The sequence below is a fragment of the Raphanus sativus genome, chromosome 7, assembly GCF_000801105.2.
Source record: "Raphanus sativus cultivar WK10039 chromosome 7, ASM80110v3, whole genome shotgun sequence".
Lineage (NCBI taxonomy): Eukaryota > Viridiplantae > Streptophyta > Magnoliopsida > Brassicales > Brassicaceae > Raphanus > Raphanus sativus.
In genome coordinates, this window is record NC_079517.1 from 4,044,737 (window position 1) to 4,062,489 (window position 17,753).

General features: G+C 36.9%; 5 protein-coding genes and 1 non-coding gene across 6 annotated transcripts; 2 read left to right on the forward strand and 4 right to left on the reverse strand.

Annotated features, from left to right (window-relative positions):
- Window positions 1-1,024: 1,024 nt before the first annotated feature.
- LOC108817259 (probable sugar phosphate/phosphate translocator At5g25400) lies at window positions 1,025-2,437 on the reverse strand. The gene has a single exon (XM_018589905.2). The coding sequence runs from the start codon at window positions 2,285-2,287 to the stop codon at window positions 1,226-1,228; it is 1,062 nt and encodes a 353-aa protein (XP_018445407.1). The 5' UTR covers window positions 2,288-2,437; the 3' UTR covers window positions 1,025-1,225.
- A 2,335-nt stretch (window positions 2,438-4,772) lies between these two features.
- Window positions 4,773-4,844, forward strand: TRNAG-UCC (transfer RNA glycine (anticodon UCC)). Its single transcript has one exon. It is a non-coding gene; the product is annotated as a tRNA-Gly (tRNA).
- Window positions 4,845-5,496: 652 nt separating this feature from the next.
- LOC108817238 (uncharacterized) lies at window positions 5,497-6,643 on the reverse strand. The gene has a single exon (XM_018589879.2). The coding sequence runs from the start codon at window positions 6,614-6,616 to the stop codon at window positions 5,684-5,686; it is 933 nt and encodes a 310-aa protein (XP_018445381.1). The 5' UTR covers window positions 6,617-6,643; the 3' UTR covers window positions 5,497-5,683.
- A 1,910-nt stretch (window positions 6,644-8,553) lies between these two features.
- On the reverse strand, window positions 8,554-12,147 carry LOC108817234 (DEAD-box ATP-dependent RNA helicase 15-like). The gene is made up of 12 exons (XM_018589876.2): window positions 12,043-12,147; window positions 11,804-11,917; window positions 11,540-11,640; window positions 10,966-11,138; window positions 10,628-10,859; window positions 10,420-10,538; window positions 9,751-9,807; window positions 9,468-9,652; window positions 9,225-9,369; window positions 9,032-9,115; window positions 8,887-8,950; window positions 8,554-8,779 (listed from the first exon to the last, which is right to left on the reverse strand). Exons 2-12 carry the CDS (start codon window positions 11,914-11,916, stop codon window positions 8,769-8,771), a joined length of 1,284 nt encoding a protein of 427 aa, XP_018445378.1. The 5' UTR covers window position 11,917; window positions 12,043-12,147; the 3' UTR covers window positions 8,554-8,768.
- Window positions 12,148-12,283: 136 nt separating this feature from the next.
- Window positions 12,284-16,094, forward strand: LOC108817236 (DEAD-box ATP-dependent RNA helicase 15). The gene is made up of 12 exons (XM_018589877.2): window positions 12,284-12,373; window positions 12,507-12,640; window positions 12,816-12,916; window positions 13,398-13,570; window positions 13,656-13,887; window positions 13,977-14,095; window positions 14,708-14,764; window positions 14,864-15,048; window positions 15,153-15,297; window positions 15,406-15,489; window positions 15,574-15,637; window positions 15,741-16,094. Exons 2-12 carry the CDS (start codon window positions 12,528-12,530, stop codon window positions 15,749-15,751), a joined length of 1,284 nt encoding a protein of 427 aa, XP_018445379.1. The 5' UTR covers window positions 12,284-12,373; window positions 12,507-12,527; the 3' UTR covers window positions 15,752-16,094.
- Window positions 16,095-16,265: 171 nt separating this feature from the next.
- Window positions 16,266-17,467, reverse strand: LOC108816711 (ethylene-responsive transcription factor SHINE 2). Its single transcript, XM_018589279.2, has 2 exons — window positions 17,310-17,467; window positions 16,266-16,959 (listed from the first exon to the last, which is right to left on the reverse strand). Exons 1-2 carry the CDS (start codon window positions 17,387-17,389, stop codon window positions 16,479-16,481), a joined length of 561 nt encoding a protein of 186 aa, XP_018444781.1. The 5' UTR covers window positions 17,390-17,467; the 3' UTR covers window positions 16,266-16,478.
- Window positions 17,468-17,753: the final 286 nt, after the last annotated feature.

Below are 17,753 nucleotides of genomic sequence, written 5' to 3' on the forward strand. Positions count from 1 at the left end.
TGGACCTCCTATGTGAATCTATAATTGTAAAAACTTAGATAGAAACTTAGGTGCCGACTGGTTTTCCCGCTACCACCCGCAAACGCAGCTTTTGCGGTTCATAGCGGTTGTTGGCGTTTCGAAACAATCACAGAAAACGCTACAAATCGCTTCAAACCGCTCCGAACCTCTTAAAATCAAAAGCTGGTTCCAGCTAGCGTTTGCGGTTGCGGGCGGTTGCGGGAGGGTAAATTTTTTTCTTTAAAAACAGAATAAATAAAAATAATACTAAAAATATTCAATAAAAATTTTCAATTGAAATAATAGAAATTGTAAAATGTATTCATATTATATTTCAATTTATATTATAAAAATTCAAAACTAAAATATTTTCTATAAATTTTTAAAATTGAGTAATATGATTTTATAAATATAAATTTTATATTTATCATATTATTATGATTTTAAATATTTTTATAATTACATAAAATGTAAATATTGTTAAATTATTATTTAACAGATGTTGCGTTTGGTAGTTTACCAGTCATAAAAGTCCCGCAAACGCAACAATTTCTAACAGTTGTACCAGTCGTACAAATCTCTAGAAAATGCTTAAAACCGCAACCACCCGCACCCGCAAACTCCCGCAACCGCAACCGCAACCGCTGCGGTTACACCAGTCAGGCCCTTAGTGTTAAGGCTAGTATCTATCTTGCACGTTTGTATAGTAATTGATGACTAGCTCCAAACTTTCTTTTTGGTACAGAATATAAACTGGCTTCACAACAAACTGTCATTTAACTAAAGACTTTAAAAGCATCATAAGAATCAAATGTTCATCAAACTTCAGGTTCTTAAATGCTAACAAACATAAATGGGATATAGATCATGATAGGTCAATCAACACACAAAGCTGTTCTTGTCTGTCTTGGTCCTACAGCATCTCACAGGCCTCCCTCTGCATTAAGTTATGCAAAGAGACATTCAGCATTTGAAATCAAGAGGACGAATCTACTAGACAGATTCACAAAACCAACCATCCACATGCATACTGAAACTTTTCACTGATTCCAGTATGGTTAAATAAGAGAGGAAAATTCATAAACAGAGGTCTTGGTAACACCATTGTAACTAATAAATAGCTTGAAAAAAAAAACAAGAGGAAAGCAATAAGACAAAAGCAACATCACACTTCTCTTCCATGCTCTTATTACTCTTCAACCAACTTTATGTGTCTCTCTTCCACTCAGTTCTCAGACTCATTCTTCTTGCCTTCACCACCATCACCACCACCACCACCCTTCTCTTCCAACAACCTCCCACTCTCCTCATCAGCTTGCTGAACCTTCTTCTGAGCCTCATTAGCCTTCAAAGCCTGCAACTTGGCATGATTGTAATACGCAACTCCCAAGAACGCAATCCCATACCCAAAAAGATTAATAGGAGTCACGGTATCCTTAATCACAGACCACGAGAAAGCAATCAACAGCCAATCTTTAACCACACCAGCAACATTCATCGTCAAAGCAGAGGTCTTCCCCACAAGAAGAAACACAGCGAGGTTCAACGCGAACGCACACAACGAATTACTCCCGAAGATAGCGTAATCGAAGTGGAAGCTAGACGTGTCTCTAAGCACAGGGAACTCAACGTAGATCCAGGGGACAAACAAGAACGCCAAGCAGCAAGGAGCAACGTAGTAAAGAGACGTGATAGGGTTAAGCGTGATGCCTTTGGAGGTAAGCAAGATCTGAATCAACACCAGACGCGTCGCCTCGAAGGCAACCGCGCCGAGCTGGAGGATCACGCCGAAGACGTCGAACCTAGCTTCCCCGTAGGCGGCGATCGCGACGCCGAAGGAGATGGAGAGCATGTTGGTCATGGTGTCTGACTTGAAACCTTCTTTCTTGAGGAGGACGCCGATGGAGTAGACGGCGACGGGCATGAGGGCTTTGAGCATCTGGATGAAGGAGACGGAGAGGTAGATGTAGGCGGAGTTGGAGAGCCAGAGGGAGAGGGAGTAGAGGGCTCCGATGGGGACGACGGATCTGAGGTAGGTGTCGCGTGACATGGAGACTGGCTCGACGAGTTTGAAGACTTTGATGAGGAGGAAGGCGAGGGCTGAGCAGAAGGACATGTGGATCATGGTGAGGGAGATGGGGTAAGGCCAGTTGTACATCTTCTTGTCGAGGATGTACTTGTTGTAGACGATCACTGTGAAGCTGAGGAAGATCCATATCGCCACGTAGCTGTAGGAGAGGACGATCTTTTTTATCACGCTCTCGCTTAGCGTCCCTCCTTTCCCCATTTAAGACGACCGGTGGTGGCTTGGCTGCGGAGGGAGAGAGGGAGGGAGAGAGATTTGTTTTGTTACCCTTTTTGTGTGTTTGTTTGGTTGAGATCCGTAATAAAAACAGTTTTCGGGATTTTCGGACACAAGTGATTGAGTTGTGCTCTTCCGTGTATATATATCCGTATATATAGATAACAATTAATTATTATTTTTTTTGATAACAATTAATAAACGATAATAATGTGAAGATTGTAACGAAAAATTAGTAGCTAATCATTACTAACCACGAAATTAATTGAGATAACGCTTTCGAAAGTTTTGTATATTTTTTATGTTTTTATGAAAGTAGTATGTATATACATGTAATGTTAGATAAATTTGTTTTTTTATTTATTTATGGTGGTAGAAAAAAAAATTATTCATGGTGATCTTAAAGAGAAAAAGATATTCTAAAACTAGAATAAAATTTGTTTAATTAGTTACTAGTATGTTGATAATACTGTAGTAGGTTTTGAATCAAGGAGCCGGGATTTTTTTATATATGTGCATGTCATGAAAAGTTGTCATTATCCCGAAGATTTTCCTACAAGTATTGTGCTTTAGCTCATAAATGGGCCCACGGATCGCAATCAAAGCCCAATAGTGTGTGAGTGCGCAAGACGCCAAGAGGAAAAATGGTGTTTGGGGAACGCGCGTCTAGCGTTCAGGTGTGATCCATGCGTCTCACCAAATTCACGCGGCCTTATCCGATGCACGTTTCGTGTGAATGTGATTACAATGCTTTTTGTCGTTTGTACGTGTTTTTCTCGCTAAGGGCAAATATAATCAACCAACTATTTTTTTTTCTTTCTTTCATTTTGTCTTTTTATTAACATCCAAAGACTTAAAAATGGAACAGAAAATTAAGACAGTCTACTTGTAATTAGTAAACAAGAAGATATAAGTTTGTTTGTCTTCTTCTATAGGTTGGTACTAACCTTTCGAAGACTGTTATTCATCTATTATTGATGTTCGAGACATTCTTATGGATAAAGAATGTAACCACTGGGGCATAATCGTATAGAGAAATTGTTATCATTTAGACGGCATTGAATTCAGCTCCGAAAATATTGTTTACTGGGAGGCTAATTTCTTTTAGTGTTTATCCTCACAATAAGGAGTGTATTGAAAAACTAGTTGAATAACGCCATTTACTCCTAGTGATGTTAAATTATTACCAACCACACAAATCAGGCATAAACCAATATTGCATTCGAAGGTTATGCTTGCGGTGATACAACATCAATGTCTTGTTCTCCTCAAGATCCGTTGAAGATTCTCTTATGATACTAATCCACCCACAACGAGTGAGCATCCAAAACAAAAGTCACCGCTATCCACCTTCCTAACTTTTCATATAGGTTTGCAGCTAATATTCCTAATGTAGCATTGATAAAATTTGGTTGTTGTCTTATCTTGAATCGTGATATGCATCTTCGTAGCAATCTTCGTTCAACTGATGTCAATGTTATCCATCTTCTATAGTCTATCACATGTTATATTCTTTCACAGTCAAAATTGTCTGATGGAAGAATATATAGTATGTCGAAACTGGAACACCTTTTCGCGCTATATGGGAAGCAACCATAATCTTACTCTAATTGTTTCTCATCACTGATGTCAATAGAGGCACGCAGGCATAACATATTTTAGGTTTGACAATCATATGCTTTAATACCATGATAACTGATAAGCAACTATCTTCTCAATTTTAATTTTTAACGTTGGATTCCTATTATTACCAAATTTATCTCGTAGTACCATTCGCCATTGTCTTTTACTGCGCGCACCACTTTCACCATCTCCATTATCATCTACCCGCAAGAAAAGATTCGGTGAATAGTTATTCTAGAAATTGTGAAATATATCATTATCAATAACACAAACTAGCGATGGCTCTTATAAGTCAATTCGTAATTGAGTTTTTTGGTAGAATAATTATTATTATCTCAATATAACGATGCAATAATAGTATCGTATTATTGTATAGTTCGTAAATCCCTTTCGTTTAGACTACTTGCTGCCGTGTACAAAGAAAATGGAAGATGTCCAAAGTGGTTATTACCTAACAGTTTGTATGATTTGATGTTAGAGTTAGACTTCATTTTGTTGACTGCCAATTCTATCAAGTCATTCTATATTTTAATTGTGATCCATCTATTTCTAGTCGATAACAAAAGATAAGTTTGAGTTTATTTAAATCAATTCTATATAAATTCGATATAAGAGGACGTGAGTGCATTTTGACAAGGACATAGTTAATAGTTGGTTTGGCAATCGACACTACATGTAGTGACAAGATATAAAACTTTTAATCAACTTCCTCCAGCTTGCTATCTTCAGCACAGGATATACAGACTGATGCGTTACATGCGTATAGTTTTAGAACTGTAAACTTTGTACATCTATGGAAGCACTGAATATAGTAACAATTAGCTAAATCGACTTGACTTGTCAAAAAGCGTCTGTAGTCCAACGGTTAGGATAATTGCCTTCCAAGCAATAGACCCGGGTTCGACTCCCGGCAGACGCAAATGTTTTAAAAAAATTTGTGTTAAAAAATGTTTTGTTAAATTTGAAATTTAAATCGTTATTCCTCGAGAATCTTGCTCTTTTATTTTTCTACTCTAACAATAACATCAAGCTTTTGTCTCTTTGTATTGATTATCCGTGGATTTTGTTGCGTTCAGTCAAAATCCTAATTTACTACTACTAAACCAAATTGGGGAAGATGATAATTTCCAACTTTACCAATAATATTACGACATGTCATCTTATTCTATATTGTAATATCTGTATTTTAAAAGGAGAAAACTAGTGCATGCATAAAATATGAGTGATTAATTATAATTAATTTAATAAATATCTGCCAAATCACATTTTTAAAAATATCTACCATATCTTCCAAGTTACATTTTTTTTATATAACTGCGAAGAATATTCAACTTGGAAAGTAATTAGATAGTGTACTTACACAATTTGGTTCTCAGTAAATTATTCCTTCAAATTATTGGAATTGAATAAAATTCCTTCAAATTATTGGAATTGAATAAAAATGAGATCTGGTTAATCGCCTAATAAAAAGAAAAGAATCATAAGCTCTATAAACAATAAAGATGGTGTGTTATGACAACAATCATTGGAATTGACAACAATGTTTTTTTTTTTTTTGACAACAATGTTGTTTCACTCTTGTTTAAAAGTAAATTTGAAATGTATTGGATATTTGAAGTGACACACAACCTTAAATTATGTGAAAACATATGCCTAAAAGAGCTAGGGCCGTTACATATGTTTTCTAATATTATAAGATTCTAGCATTATAAAGATAAAGATCGAAAACAAAAGAAAACTTAGATTTTCTTTAGACTTTTAGGTAAAGCATGTACGTCCGTCCTTCTTCTCATTGTATTTACGAGCCCAAATGTGTTTACCATTGATCCGAAACTTTTGGAGCTTCTCACCGTCTAGTACACGATCCACCGTAACGACCGAGTCCAAAACCAACTTTGCAAACAGTGATTGCTGCTGATCATTGTTACACGCAATCGCGTTAGGTGGATTAACGCTGTCTTCTCGCATGTAGACGCCCACCACACACTTCTCTCCAAATCTGTTGGTGAAGAGCTCCTTAACTTCGGCCTGTGACACAGGAAAGCCACGAGAAAACGTTATGAACATGGTACGATCGTTCTCGCTTTCCATGCAGTGATCGTTCCACTCCCAAACACCCTTTGGGAAGAGGAACGAGTTGTTGTTGTTGTTGAAGGTGTTATCCCCATCGAGTACATCAGGTCGCATGACGTTAATGTGTCCGAAAGTCGGATGCGGGAAGCCAGGTATGATCAGAGAGTGGTGGAATCCGGGGAGGAAACATGGCGGTGAAGAATATGGAAGGACTTGTGTAAGGATGTCGGAAAAGATTCTAGAACAAATGGTGGTTAGAAAGGTTTTGATTCCAGCAATGGCGGTGTATCGATGTTTGTAAATCATGGGAAGTGAGATGTGTTGTTGCATATGGCTTGAAGTGAGAGGAATTTGGTTGAAGACAATTGGGGGATCAGGTGACTCAATGCATCGGAAGCAGGAGACAGCTTCGTCAGCAAAAGGTGTGATGAGTTGATCTGGAAGATCAGAGATGGTTGAGAAAATGTTTTCAAAACCAAAGCTTTCAAGCCAAAACCATGTGGCCATGACAAGAAGTGATTCAGATGGTGATCTTGCAAATTGTATGACCAGTTTAGAGAATATCACCCTTTCTTGGGCATGGTAAGTGTGTAGTTGGTCTAGTGTGGGAGGAGACATGACCGGTTTGTGATGGAGAAGAATGTGAAATTGACTGGTAGATATAATGTCATCCGACCCACTCGCCACTCGTTTTATACACGCTTGATCTGCTTCTGTCCAAGGCCGGCTCTACATCTATGTTAAAAGTTTATTTTGAGCCAATGAATGCAAATATTTAGTTATCTTTTTTTTGGGTGGGGGCGTGGGCAAATTTAGTTATCTTATCTAACCATAGATTTGATGCTTTGTGGTAGTTTTAAGTAGCGGTTACGAATAAATTGAAAGCGAACATTTTCTTAGTTGGATTTGTTACAGTTTCATTCGATGTTGACTATTACACGTAATTTTCACTCCATTCTGACTGGATTCTTTTGGAGTTAAGTTGACACTTGGCATTGAGTTCAAACACAAATACAAATACAAATAAAAAAATGCTAAAGGAAAAAGACAAATTTGCTTAATGTTTTGTTGCAATTCATGATAATAAACATATACTTATATGCTAAGTTAAGCAAATAAGTGTCACTATATATTTATAATCTTTTTGTCAATCTATATATATTTATAACTATATTTGGACTATTGACATATATTATATTTAAGAAATATTAGATATTATCATTCATATTAGATATATCCAATATATTTTACCAATTTTGTTTTAACCAAGACACTTTTTTTGATAAAGAATTCTGAATACATTATCCTTTTTTTGACCAAAATTCTGAATACATTATCTAAACAATTCAAGGTTTGACTCGTTGAAATGCAGCGATTACAATTGCGGTTGTGAGAGTTTGCGAACGTGAGTGGCTACGATTTCTAGCGTTTTAAGCGATTTGTACGACTGATATAGCGGTTAAAAATTGTTGCGTTTACAGACATTTGTGATTCTTTGATTTTGCGATACTGTAGTGATTTAATAATAAATTATCAATATTAACACATTTTAATGTTATAAAATATCAAAATATACTATTATGATAAAATATAATAAATATTAATATAATATAATTAATAACAATATTACATTTATTTTTTTTATTTTAGTTTAAATAAAAGTTATAATTTCAATAAAATTTACTTTGAAGATTTATATTAATTTTAAAAGAGTATTTTATTTCATTCATATATGTGTTTATTTTGTATATGTATTTATATATGTGTATATGTATTAATGTTTAATAATTATATTAAATAGTTTGGTTTAAAGTTTTTATAAAATAAAAGTTTTACTGTTAGTGAATTTAAATTAAAATATAAAATATAAATTACTTATAATATTTTAGTTTTAAAATTCAACTTTAAATTATCTTTTAAAAATATTTTAAAAAGATGATTTAATATTTATTTATCTATCACAATCGCAAACACTAGTAAAAACCATCTTTTAGTTTTATAAAGTTAAGAACAATTTACAGCGATTTAAAGCGTTTTGTGTAATTATTTTAAAACACAAACAACCACCGAAAACGAGTCATCCCTTCATTCTCTTCTCTCTTTTTTTACCGAGCAAACCTTTTTCACTGAGTTAAGATGGGCAGTTTATTCAAGCCTTCTAGTTTTCTTGTATTTGTTTTAAAAATCATATAGCATGAATTTGTAATTGTTATTTTTTACAATTATTTAGTAATATGTACTCCATTCGTTTCGAATTATTTGTCGTTCTAGAGGAATTTTTTTTGTTTCAAAATAAATGTTATTTTCGGTTTTTAATGTAAAATTTATTGACAATATTCTATATTTTATTTTCCTATTGATTGATATATGGTTAAATGTATTGATAATAGTATTTTTATTTTGAAAATATGTAAAATTAAATGTTTTTTTAATCTGTGTGCACAACTTTAGAACAGAGGTAGTATTCGACGGCAAACCTAAACATTCATATGTGATATGATTTTTTTGGCACATAGTCAACAACCATTTTATATTCGTTCCTGAGATACCTAAAATAATAAAATCTAAAATAATAAAATCTTGTAGAAAAAACATGACAGATTTTAACAGGGCGAATTGGAGAGTAAATCCGAGAAGAGTTACAAACGGTCTAAATGAAAATTGTCGAGAAAGAAAACAGCTAAAATATAAAATTCTGAGGAAATGATAGTTGCAAAAGCTCCATGACGCCTGTTGTAAACTGAAGTTCTTGCCGAGAGACGACGCTAGTTTAAGACGGCACTGAGCAAAGAAGAACACGAAACGACATCAGATTCACAACAAGGCAGACAAACTTTCGGCTGATTTAAGGAGAATTTGTAAAAAAAAAAAAAGGATAAGAAGCTTACTGTATGTGGAAGTATCAATCTGCTCAGGAAGTTCCTTAATATCAACCTCAAACCTGTCTTGCACCTGTAAACAAAATAACTCCATTTAGTACGCCAACAACCCGTATCAATTAGGCACACTAATAAAGAAGATCAAACTCAAGACCTGATTAAGAACTTCAGAATCAGAAGCTGATGCCACAAATGTGATCGCAAGACCCTTTGTTCCAAACCTACCAGCTCTCCCGACCTATACCATAAACAGAGTGGAACATGTAATATTACAAGAGCCCCTTTGTCCAGTGAGAATCGGAATAACTAATATAAGATTTCAGGATGTTAAAAAAATTGCTAATTACCCTGTGAAGATATGTATCAGCAGAATCTGGCATGTCGTAATTGATAACAATGTTGACACGCTCAATGTCAATGCCTCTCCCTACCAAATCTGTCGCCACAAGAATTCTCTTGTGCCCTTCCTTGAAACTTTTGTAGTGAGTCAGCCTAAATATCATAATCATTGTGACGGGTTAAGACTTGATATACATGTACATAGGCTTTAAGAGCAAGTCGGGGTGGTTCAGAAGAAATAATATACAAACCTTTCTTCCTGAGACATTCCAGAGTGAATGCATATTGAGGGGAAATTGCATTCAATAAGCAACTTGTTCAGCTCCCCAGCTCTGCTAACACTCTTCACAAATATGACAACTTGATTGAAGTCCAATGCGTCCAGAAGGTCATTCAACTTGCGGTTCTTCTCCATCTCGCTCAGCTTGATGTAGTGCTGTAACAACGACATGACACAACAACAGTCCAATGCTCAAAACAATTTATATGCACCAACCAAAATGTTTACTAATAAGACATCAGTAGTTAAATTACCTGGACAAGCCCATGAAGAGTCAATTTGGCTTCATCATCAACATATATTTCCATTGGCTGTAAGCAACAAATATCAGGGTAAAGTATATTAGAAAGTTTTCCTCAGGAAATGATTTCAACAAAATTAATGTCGGAAACAAGACCCCTGAACTGAGATCATCGTCCACCAGGTTTGCATCCTCACAGGTCAATGTTGCTCGCAACATTAAGCCCACTCAACGTGACGAAACCTCGAAATCTCGAAACCTCACTACCCTCGACAAAAAACCCACCCAGCAATGTTACCATGGAAACTCTAATTGAAAAAAACACACAACTGTGATAGATGATCCCACTGCGCAAAGACATCACTGAACCACACAAAAACTAAGTGGCATCTTCAGAGGCTCCCAGTTCAACGAACCTAACATACTACCCGAGGTAACACCAAAGCTAAGTGGCGTCTTCAGAGGCTCCTAGATCACCGAACCCTAACATACTACCCAAGGTAACACCAAAGCTAAGTGGTACCTTAAGAGTCTCCCAGTTCTCCGAACTCTAATATACTACCCAAGGCATCACTGGATTGAGACGAGGTACCAAATGACAGGTTTCCCGGGCGAGATGTGCTCAAATAATTCAAGACAACGGGACTTGGAAACCGAGAGAGTTTTGGCCGTAGGAAATTACATCTTGCATAAATTTCTTGCAGACTGGGCGTATCTCTTTGCTGAGCGTTGCTGAGAACATCATGACTTGTTTGTCGTGTGGTGTCATCTTGAAAATCTCCTGCACATCCCTCCGCATGTCTGGTAAAGAAAATTTACAAATGTTTAAAAAACAGACGAGACTCCAGGGATAATATCTTTATACACTAGGAAGTTAGAGGTGAGCATACCTAGAGACTCCAGCATTTTATCACACTCGTCAAGAATAAAGTGCCTCACATTCTTCAAAGAGAGATCTTTGTCCCTGGCGAGTCCAAGGACCCGACCAGGTGTTCCAACAACAATGTGAGGACATTCATTCTTCAGCAATTCTTTGTGAATTTTATTGTTGACTCCTCCATAGAACACTGAAACCTTTGTATCAGGCAGATAGGTACTGAAACGCACAAACTCATTGCAGATCTGCAAGTAATTATCAGGCCTCAGTCATGAGAAATCTTGGAGGCAGACAGAAGAACTTATTTATTAGAAGTAGAGAGCACGAGTTAAGGAAGCAAATAGGACATACCTGGTAAGCTAACTCCCTTGTATGGCACAAGATAAGTGCAGACACCTGGCCAGGAGATGGCTCGATCTGTTGCAGAGTAGACAGCACAAAGACAGCAGTCTTTCCCATACCAGATTTTGCTTGGCAGATAACATCCATGCCCAAGATAGCTTGAGGGATACATTCATGTTGCACTGATGGGTAACCAAAGAAAATTGGCAGCGAAGGAACCGTTTATAAGCAGAGTATAACTTCCATATCGTTTTATTGGTGGCTTTACAAAATTCTAAGCTCACTCCAAAGCAATAGATCGAAATAGTAGAAGTTATTACCTGGAAAAAAAAATCAGTATAATGTCAGTAGTCATAGCAATTATAATAGAAAAAAATATATATATCGAAACAAAATCAGATCAGAAACATCTCTGTACCAACTGAGTGATGTAATTCAATTTGAACAACAAACGTAGGCGGCACAACACTATATTTTTTTTGTAGCTCTAATAAATAAGTGACCATTAAATTTTGCAAAAGCAACAAAAAGAAGTAGTCAAGATGTAAGCTGAGAAACAAGGGGAGGAGTGAAATGAACTTGCCTTCGGATGGATGTTCAAATCCAGAGTCAACAATAGCTCGGAGAAGCTCCGGCTTCAAAAGGAAGTCTCTGAATCCAGAACTGTGTATGCCAACATAACCTCTGCACACACACACAAGGACATTGGAGATGATTTCTCTTAGTAATAGCTTCCATGAAGTTTTGCAGTAAAGAAGTTACAAAGTTAAGTTGTTAGTCATAGGCAAACGATTAATGAAGCAATTCGTAAAACCGAAAAAGATGGAGAAAGGGGAAAAAAACTTACTTCTTCACGGAATCGCCGTTAGCTTTAGTTGCAGAATCTAGAAGTTTCTCGTCCTCTTCTTCATAGTCCAGAAGCTCCTCCTCATAGGCTTCGTTGTCTCTAACGTCTCCCATACTTCAGATACACAAATTTTTCAGATAAATTCCCACGAAACCTAAGATTCGTCGAGAAAGCGTAATACACAAACATTGTTCCTAAACCCTAAGCACGATAAATTAGTTAGAAGGTCGAGAAGATACCTGAGAACTGAGCAAAGCTGATTAGATCTCGAGATTCAATTAGGGTTTCCAAATCTCTGATTGAGCACAAAAAAATACCAAAATATCAGAGAGTCCCTCAAAGTGAGACTGGATAGGGTTGACCCGAGTCAAACTGGGCTTTTCTATGGGCTTTAGATGAAACAAACTTCGGCCCACTAATATTAAGTCCATTAGACTCTTTAACCCCTATCTAGTCTCCGTATCTTATTATATACGATGCGGCTTAACAGCGCTGCGTCGTCTTCTAGTTTTATTTCGCTAAAATCATTGAGACGATTTCGAGATCCAACATATTCTGCTCATCTCTCAGGTAAAATTCTCCCATCACATCTCCAAGAAAGGTTCATCGATTCTACACAGTTAGGAGTTCGAGAGTCAAATTGCATACACTGTTAGGAAAGTTTTGGGGATTTGGAATCTTACGGGGAAGTTTCACACTGCAGCTTGTAGAGAATTTGCCAACTATGGGAGACGCTAGGGACAACGAAGCCTACGAGGAGGAGCTCCTGGACTATGAGGAAGAGGATGAGAAGGTCTTAGATTCTGGAAATAAAGTTAACGGCGATGCCGTGAAGAAGTGAGTTTTTTTTATTCCCCTAGATCTGTTTCCTTAGAAGTTAGTAGTTTATTTTTGAAGATTAGTATACTGTAATGGTAATCAATAAACGCTTGCCTTTAGAGAATAGCAATTGTCTAAGCTCTCACTTTCTTCTATGATCCTGTTCTCATATTGTTTTGTATATTTGTGGCAGAGGTTACGTGGGAATACATAGTTCTGGATTCAGAGACTTCCTTTTGAAACCGGAGCTTCTCCGAGCTATTGTTGACTCTGGATTTGAGCATCCATCTGAAGGCAAGTTCATTCCAATGTCTTTATACAATTTTATTACTGGATTACATGCTGTAAATTACAGAAATGACTTACCTATTAACTGTTTTTAGTTGTACTTCAATATTTAATTATGTATGGTCTCTCTTGTTTAGAGAAGATAGGTTGGTTTATGAGGTTTAGCAGACTTTATACTCTTATCTTGGTCATTTGCTTCCCACCTCTCTAAGTTCGTGTGTTCGTGTAAGATAACTTAGTCTAGTTTCAAGAAGATGTGTTGAACAGCTTGGGGTTAGATCCTTTGTTTGTTCCAGTTATATATATATTTTTTGTATTGTCCATTGACATTTCACTGTTTGACTTTTTCCAGGTAATGAACACTATTTCAATCTATTGATTTGGAATCACCTTAGCATTTGGTAACGCCACCAATGACACGATATGGAGGTTATCTTCTAATTCTAAACGGTTCCTTCGCTGCCATTTTTCTTTGGTTACCCATCAGTGCAACATGAATGTATCCCTCAAGCTATCTTGGGCATGGATGTTATCTGCCAAGCAAAATCTGGTATGGGGAAGACTGCTGTATTTGTGCTGTCTACTCTGCAACAGATCGAGCCTTCTCCTGGCCAGGTGTCTGCACTAATCTTGTGCCATACAAGGGAGTTAGCTTACCAGGTATGTCCTATTTGCTTCCTTCATTCGTGCTCTCTGTCTGCCTCCAAGATTTCTCATGACTGACTGGCCTGATAATTACTTGCAGATCTGCAATGAGTTTGTGCGTTTCAGTACCTATCTGCCTGATACAAAGGTTTCAGTGTTCTATGGAGGAGTCAACAATAAAATTCACAAAGAATTGCTGAAGAATGAATGTCCTCACATTGTTGTTGGAACACCTGGTCGGGTCCTTGGACTCGCCAGGGACAAAGATCTCTCTTTGAAGAATGTGAGGCACTTTATTCTCGACGAGTGTGATAAAATGCTGGAGTCTCTAGGTATGCTCACCTCTAACTTCCTAGTGTATAAAGATATTATCCCTGGAGTCTTGTCTGTTTTTTAAACATTTGTAAATATTCTTTACCAGACATGCGGAGGGATGTGCAGGAGATTTTCAAGATGACACCACACGACAAACAAGTCATGATGTTCTCAGCAACGCTCAGCAAAGAGATACGCCCAGTCTGCAAGAAATTTATGCAAGATGTAATTTCCTACGGCCAAAACTCTCTCGGTTTCCAAGTCCCGTTGTCTTGAATTATTTGAGCACATCTCGCCCGGGAAACCTGTCATTTGGTACCTCGTCTCAATCCAGTGATGCCTTGGGTAGTATATTAGAGTTCGGAGAACTGGGAGACTCTGAAGGTGCCACGTAGCTTTGGTGTTACCTTGGGTAGTATGTTTGGGTTCGGTGATCTAGGAGCCTCTGAAGACGCCACTTAGCTTTGGTGTTACCTCGGGTAGTATGTTAGGTTCGGTGAACTGGGAGCCTCTGAAGATGCCACTTAGTTTTTGTGTGGTTCAGTGATGTCTTTGCGCAGTGGGATCATCTATCACCGTTGTGTGTTTTTTTCAATTAGAGTTTCCATGGTAACATTGCTGGGTGGGTTTTGAGTCGAGGGTAGTGAGGTTTCGAGATTTCGAGGTTTCGTCACGTTGAGTGGGCTTAATGTTGCGAGCAACATTGACCTGTGAGGATGCAAACCTGGTGGACGAGGATCTCAGTTCAGGGGTCTTGTTTCCGACATTAATTTTGTTGAAATCATTTCCTGAGGAAAACTTGCTAATATACTTTACCCTGATATTTGTTGCTTACAGCCAATGGAAATATACGTCGATGATGAAGCCAAATTGACTCTTCATGGGCTTGTCCAGGTAATTTGACTAATGATGTCTTATTAGTAAACATATTGGTTGATTGCATATAAGTTGTTTTGAGCATTGGACTGTTGTTGTGTCATGTCGTTGTAACAGCACTACATCAAGCTGAGCGAGATGGAGAAGAACCGCAAGTTGAATGACCTTCTGGACGCATTGGACTTCAATCAAGTTGTCATATTTGTGAAGAGTGTTAGCAGAGCTGGGGAGCTGAACAAGTTGCTTATTGAATGCAATTTCCCCTCAATATGCATTCATTCTGGCATGTCTCAGGAAGAGAGGTTTGTATATTATTATTTATTTCTTCTGAACCACCCATACTTGCTCTTAAAGCCTATGTTCATGTATATAAAGTCTTAACCCTTCACAATGATATGATATTTAGGCTGACTCACTACAAAAGTTTCAAGGAAGGGCACAAGAGAATTCTTGTGGCGACAGATTTGGTAGGGAGAGGCATTGACATTGAGCGTGTCAACATTGTTATCAATTACGACATGCCAGATTCTGCTGATACATATCTTCACAGGGTAATTAACAATTTTTTTAACATCCTGAAAACTCATATTAATATTTCCGATTCTAACTGGATAAAGGGCTCTTTTAACATGTAATGCTACACTCTGTTTATGGTATAGGTCGGGAGAGCTGGTAGGTTTGGAACAAAGGGTCTTGCAATAACATTTGTGGCATCAGCTTCAGACTCAGAAGTTCTTAATCAGGTCTGATGCTATTCTTGATACGTCTGGCTGCCTTCGAATTTATATGAGTTGTTGGGGTATTAAATGGAGTTGTTTTGTTTACAGGTGCAAGACAGGTTTGAGGTTGATATTAAGGAACTTCCTGAGCAGATTGATACTTCCACATACAGTAAGCGTCTTATCTTTCTTTCTTTTATTTACCAATTCTCCTTAAATCAGTTTGTCTGCCTTGTTGTGACATCTGATGTTGTTTTGTGTTATTCTTTGCTCAGTGCCTTCTTAAACTAGCATCGTCTCTCGGCAAGAACTTCAGTTTACAACAAGCGTCATGGAGCTTTTGCAACTATCATCATCATCCTTAAGTTTTTATTCTAGTCGTTATCTTTCTAGACAAATTATGTCGTGTGTTTGTACTATATTTACGATGTTTAAGTATCTCAGGATCATATAGTCTTTGAACCAAGATATACTGGTAGGCTTTGAATGAATGATCAAGGAATGCTTATCATTTCCAGAAAAATTTATCATTCCCAGGAATAAATTTTTCTATTCATTTTTTCTTAATTTCTGTAGAGGAATATAGAACAAATTTATTTTTTTGTATGGAACAATCAATTTTTATCGTTTCTAAATATTTTCATTTCTTTTGTTTCCAAAAAGGTCACTAGTCTGAAGTAGTGCATGCATTTTTGGGAACCATATATTATCTTTTTAGTTGTTTGTACTAATTTAAGAAGATACATTTATTAGTAGCAATCATCCAATGATACAAGAACATATATGATATAGACCCCAAATTTGTATATACACCAACCCCGTGTGTGTGTATATATAATACAAGTTTACATGTATTTTAAAACAATTTTCTTACATGTATAAATGGATTGATGGATCCATTGCAATCACACTATAAAACTGTGGACAGAATATAAGAAAAAAAATCCGAAAATCAAGCTTGTGAAAAAACAACCATTATTCTTCTTTAGACTTCCATCCGATAAGGTTAAAAGTCAACTCCAATTCAGCAACTCCTCGATCATTTCCATAGCTAACTGATCCTCATCAACATTAGCTTCTTCTTCTACGTCTTCTTTCTCCACGTCTTGTTTCTTCATCACCAAGCCATGTGCATTTTCGTTGACTACGACGTTCCCAAGTTCGAGACGCATGACCCAGTTGGGACTCGTTTTCGACCCCGCCCGTTTCTGCCAGACTCCGATGTGGGAACTGTCTGTGTCGAGACGTAGACACGTTAGTGATGGCGTTAGGTCTTTGCAGCTCTTCCTTAGCTTAGCGTTCAAGAGCTCAGATAACGACTTTGGTGACATCAACGGAGAGTTACCGTCGTGATCATCTGAGCCTTGCTGCTCTGATTTAACGACCGGGAAATTGGTCTTTGCGTTTTGGCCGTTCATTAGAAGAGCTGCTTGGTCGTAAGCCCTCGCAGCCGCTTCTGCTGTTTCGAATGTTCCTAGCCACACTCTTCTCTTCCTGCATATTAAAGTTCTCACTCATGTCTAGTAGTTACATGCATTACTCGATCCGTACATCGAGTTTGGAACGGCAAACTTTAGTGTTTACATCTTCATTCTAGTTTTTAATATTAGAGTACACATTTTCAGTTATAGGAAAATCCACATAAAAAAAAACTCAATCTCCAACTTCGATCATTTTATGGTTTGTTTTCATCGTATATATTTTACCTAAATGATCTTATTATTTATATATATGAATTTTGATGAGAACAGTAGTGTCTTTCCTATGAAAATGCAAGCATGTAAGAATTTAAGTAAAATAATTGGTATTGTGTATATATATTATTATATAAGCACTAGACTTACAGTAGAGGATGGCGAATCTCAGAGACCCAAGAACCCCACTGCCGTTGGCGAACACCTCGAAACTTTCTCGAATGTACCATTCTCAATCTTCAAACTTTCTTCGTTTTTATCATTTACTAATTAGTTTTTTTCTCTAGGGTTCTTGGTTTTATCTCTAAGAACACGAACAAACCAGAAGAACTGATGTTACTGTTGTCTTATCTCCAACTAACTATTTATATAGAGCTTCACGTTGAATTTTCTCTTTTATTTGTAAATTGACCTTTCGTCTAATCAAATATGTTTTGAGCCCACTTTCTGTGCTTCAAGCCTCCGTAAACATCAGCCAGTAGATATCTAATGCTTCATTTATCAACACAACTTCCTTACTTTATCTGAATGACTCTAGTTTAGACACGACTTGAACTTTCATTTCTCTAACGTAATTTTAATTTCATGGCTATA